At 41.5% G+C, this 4,426-nt stretch overlaps 1 protein-coding gene across 1 annotated transcript; it reads right to left on the reverse strand.

Annotated features, from left to right (window-relative positions):
- Nucleotides 1-221: 221 nt before the first annotated feature.
- Nucleotides 222-3,780, reverse strand: LOC122094354 (transcription factor bHLH78-like). The gene is made up of 8 exons (XM_042665122.1): nucleotides 2,108-3,780; nucleotides 1,786-2,010; nucleotides 1,625-1,690; nucleotides 1,453-1,521; nucleotides 1,277-1,348; nucleotides 955-1,179; nucleotides 762-861; nucleotides 222-670 (listed from the first exon to the last, which is right to left on the reverse strand). The coding sequence occupies exons 1-8, from the start codon at nucleotides 3,131-3,133 to the stop codon at nucleotides 633-635; spliced, it is 1,821 nt and encodes a 606-aa protein (XP_042521056.1). The 5' UTR covers nucleotides 3,134-3,780; the 3' UTR covers nucleotides 222-632.
- Between the last annotated feature and the right edge of the window lie 646 nt (nucleotides 3,781-4,426).

A 4,426-nucleotide genomic window follows, 5' to 3' on the forward strand; every position in this document is an offset into this window, starting at 1 on the left:
TCTCACCAAAAGGATTCAAAAAGTTCCCACTGTGCTACACTTGTGGTACAGTAAAATAGAAAAAGATCAGCTTCTAGAGGTTCTCATGGTTTAACTCTCTCAAAACTACCCAACATCTTAATCTTCCATCTAACAGCTGGTTACCATATCTAAAAGTCAGTTTCTGCCACAGATTACGCTATTTAACAGTACTTGAAAATTTTCAGTGGTTGAGCCAATAATTGAACCATAAAATATAATAAAACATCTCAATGAATTAATAATAGAATTACAGAATGGTAAGGTTGAATATGCCCAACAAAGGTTGGATCAGAAGTTCATGACAAAACTCCTCCTTCCTTCCATCTCTACCTTCCTTCCACTCCATTTTACATCTTACATGTGGTGTAATAATATTTTTCACCACAGGACGCAATTAGTTCTAAGATTTTACAAAGGAAACTTGTAAGACTTCTCCAAAGAATCAGTCACTGAAATGATCAACAAAAAAGATGGGGACCCAAAAAAAGGATAAAAGTTCTCTGGCACAGGAGTAATGGTTGATAATTCTGGACCTCGTTTGCATCACTTTTTATATACAAAGGCCTCCTTTACATGGGGCCTCCACCAAATTCAAGTCTGGTAAATGGTGATCAGAACTCAACTTTCATGTGGGCAGTTGGCAATGAGCCTGCAATTGACAACTTTGGTTTAGAAATCACAAACTGAAAGCTCAAACCATATGGAAGAAACAAATTTTGCCAAATTTCGCTTTTTCTCACCATGGAAACTCTCTGGCTGAAATGCTACTTCCTGGCTCTGGTTCTGGCCAAAACCCGTCTGAACAACACTTTGGAGGTCATCCTCCCAGAATGCGGAGAGCTGGGCATTTCAAATGGGACAAATGAGAAAATGCCAGACAGAATTGTGGAAACTTGTTAAGTATTTTGTAAACTTAAACAAAGTTTGAATTACCTGAGAAGCAGCTTCAGCAAAACCATCAACAGAAGGTAACTGCAACCCTAGATTTCGACGAAACATGGCATCTAATGGGTTCACCGAGCACTGGGTCTCTGCTCCACTAGAAATTCCACTTTGAAGGGATGGTCCTTGATGAGGGTGGTGCCCATAAGGGAAGGCTGATGCTGAAGAATCTAATGGGAAAATTGGATGTGGAAGTGATCCTCGAGTTTGAAGAATCTGAATTCACAAAGAATCAAAAACCCAAATTTAGGAAATTCCCAATTGACAAGGCAGAGAAAATGATCATAGGCATTATCATAATTCATTATGTTACCTCCTTTGAGAATAAACTTTCCACATTGAAATCCAGCCTGGGGTTCACAGTGGCTAATTTCATTGACAGGAACTGCAAAATATATTACAAAGTTCAATCAATTTAACTCAAATTCTGAAATTATTGTCAGAGATTCAGAATGGTGGTTGGGTAAGGTTTATTGAATCTAAATTTACCTCAACTTGGCGCTGCAGTGACTGAACATAGTTAATAATCTCGTCAAGCATAACTGCTTTACCGGTCACCTACAATGGGAATTCAGGGCATGTTTAGAATCATAATTCATTCTCATACAGTCATATCAGCTAATATGAACTTCAAATTTAACATCTTCTCAGTGGATGGTACCTTATTGCAGCCTGGTACAAGATCTTGAAGGAACTTCATCCGCTCACTGATCTTCTCTCTTCGGACCTAGAAACCAGTGAATTATGAAAGCCAAGTTAACAAAGGACGCTGATTATAATGGTGGTTTTATGCCATTCTGAGAGTATTGCATCAATTCTTACCCTTTCAGCAAGACTATGGCTATCAGTTGCTTGGCCTCTTCTTGCTCTAACATGGATGTAGTCCTTTGGAGGTTCCGGTGGCTTTGAGTTATCCTTGGTTTGCTTCTGACCTCCATCTCCTACATTGTTACCCCCAGGGGATTCTTCCTTTGCCTTTGTTAAATCCTTCTCATTTGCAGTGGCTTCAGCTGGTTTGCTTCTCTTTGCATTTGGGTCCTCCTCTTCCTGCAAGTGAGAATTCCAAGGTTTTTAAAACTGATTCTTGGAAGAATTAATTAAAAGGTTTCAACTTGATTTCAGAATTAACACCAGAATTGAATACCTTTGAGTCTTTCCGTGAAGGAGATGAAGGGGTATTCTTTGCTTTTCCTTTTGGAGTAGCTTTTCTCTTTCTGGAATTGGCATCATTGGAAGCTTTCATGGCAGAATCCCCACCTGAGATTTGCTCGGAAACTGTAGATTCCTCGAGAGCATTTACAAATTCTGCATTGTCCGGTGTTGAAGACCTCGATAATCTACTGAATTTTCTATCTGAAGCCGAAGCCGAAGCCGAAGCCGAAGCCGGAGCGGATGCAGATCTTATCTCTGTCTCAATTGCGTCGTGCAATGGAGTTTCCTTGTTCTCCTGACTACCCATCTGAGACCCAACAGCCTTGAGAGATTGGCTGCTTGAGACTCTGGACAGCTTTCCATTCTCCGGCCTGGGCACTGACCTGTGAGGGAAATCAGCTTCATTGAACCCAAATTGGCCCGTTAATCCGCCAAAACTCCGGTTGCCAAAGCAGGAGGACCTTGCAGCCCTCTCTGCAAATCCAGGATCACCACAGAAAGGAGCCAAACTGGGATGTATAGGCATGGAATTCCCCAGGATTGGTAGATTCCCCCTGACCTGATGGCCCATCATGGAATGATTAAGTTTTGGTGGAGAATTCAAAGGGGTATTGTAACAGGAAGTGTTGGCACTATTGTTTCCCCCAATATAAGAAGCAGAAGTTCCACCCAATGTCGGAGAGATCTCACCGGAATTGCAGATGCTACCAAGTTTTCCAATCAATTCTCTGATGATGACGCTGTCTGTTGGGACGGCCCCTGTGGCATTCGAGGTTGCCGGAGAAGAAACAATTGAGCTCAGGGCTGATTCAAGGGGAACGCTCTGATCCATGGAATTCTCCCAATTGAGATTGAGGAAGCAAATGGGCAATTGCTCCGAAGAACAATTCAGCTCCCCTAATGGAAGCTCCATAGCCGAATTTGAAGAATGCCAGGTGGTAGGTGGAGATGACGAAGATGCAGCATAGCTCAGGGGAGGTGGGCTACCAGCATTCGCAAAAAGCTTCTCCTTTTCCATGGCTAAACAAGCAGTCTAGAATCACACAGAGAAGGGCAGCTGAGATCAAACCAAGCTGTGAATCTCCGAAAATTTAATGACCCAGATGAAGATTCACCTCAATAACAAAATAATAAGTGAATTTGGTTTCTGTTCTTTCACAAATGGGTGTAGCAGCAGGAACAAGAAGCAGCAGGAGCAAAGCTGAAACCTGGTTGGAGTAAGAGAAATGTTATTTGGTTCTCAGCTTATCTTGTGTTGCTCCCAAAGGAGGCTGAGCTGATGAGGGAGAGGAGAGGATGTAAAGAAATGGTGAGAAATGGGGGAAGAGGGGTTGGAGTGAGATGATGAAGTAATAAAGCTAGAAAATAAGTGTTTGACCTTTTTTAATGCTATGCACACTATTACTGCTATAAGTAGTCTCTTTCTCTCTCTTTTTTTTTTTTTCCAATTTCTTTCCTTCTCTCTCTTAAGAGCTCCGTAATCGACGGTGGGGTGATGCCGGGCCTTGGACGTCAAACCAGCTAATGTTCCCTCCCTTGAAATTATCTGTGTCCCTAAGCCATGAAAACTTGAAAGAGAGAGGTTTGAAAAGTTGGTCCTCCCTTTCTTCTTCTTCTTCTTCTTCTTCTGGTTCTCAAAAGAAGAAGAGAGATCTAGAGTGGAGTGTAGTGGGGTTTTAGCTTTGCTTCTGCTGGCCCAAAAACAATACTGTTTGTCATATGGTGAAATCGTCAATGATTAATGCTGAGAGAAAGCGAGAGAATTCTATATTCTACTAATTCTTTTAATTGAAGCTCTTTCTTCTCTTTTTTCTCACTCTAGAGAGGAGAGAGGAGAGAGGAGAGAGGAGAGAGGAGAGAGAGAGAGAGGAAACGGTGGTAAATTACTTATTAATTAGGTGGGAAAGACGGGTTTCTTGTTAATTTTTAGCCTTTACTTTAACTAATGATTTGTTTTATTTATTTTTAAACAGAAAGTGCCTCTGGATCAATGAGGGTGTGCACATGCCAGCGGGTGGAGAGAGAGAGAGAGAGAGAGAGAGAGAGGAGGTGGGCCCCCACTCATTGTTCTAAAAGAAATGCTTGAATATACTTGAATATATTACAGATGGGCATCCATTCATCTTTACCATGCAAATAAATCATATGGACTCATCCACACCCTTCAATTAGAATCTAAACCAATCAAAAGTGATTTAATGATAAGATCTAGCTTGAAGAGAATACACTCTCCATGCCATCAATAGAGACCCATGGATGCCCCAGTGAGGAAAAGTGACTAGTTTCAATTATATGGAGTTAAAAGGAGAGG

Source organism: Macadamia integrifolia, chromosome 11, assembly GCF_013358625.1.
Source record: "Macadamia integrifolia cultivar HAES 741 chromosome 11, SCU_Mint_v3, whole genome shotgun sequence".
In the NCBI taxonomy this organism is placed as follows: Eukaryota; Viridiplantae; Streptophyta; class Magnoliopsida; order Proteales; family Proteaceae; genus Macadamia; species Macadamia integrifolia.

What these genes read in the sequence shown, in the direction of transcription:
- LOC122094354 (XM_042665122.1), bottom strand. Translation starts at nt 3,133, where the DNA reads ATGGAAAAGGAGAAGCTTTTTGCGAATGCTGGTAGCCCACCTCCCCTG. An exon ending in CACTGCAGCGCCAAGTTGAG is followed by an intron (nt 1,349 to 1,452) that starts GTAAATTTAGAT and finishes TATATTTTGCAG; the next exon opens with TTCCTGTCAATGAAATTAGC. An exon ending in TCAGCCAGAGAGTTTCCATG is followed by an intron (nt 671 to 761) that starts GTGAGAAAAAGC and finishes TGTCAATTGCAG; the next exon opens with GCTCATTGCCAACTGCCCAC.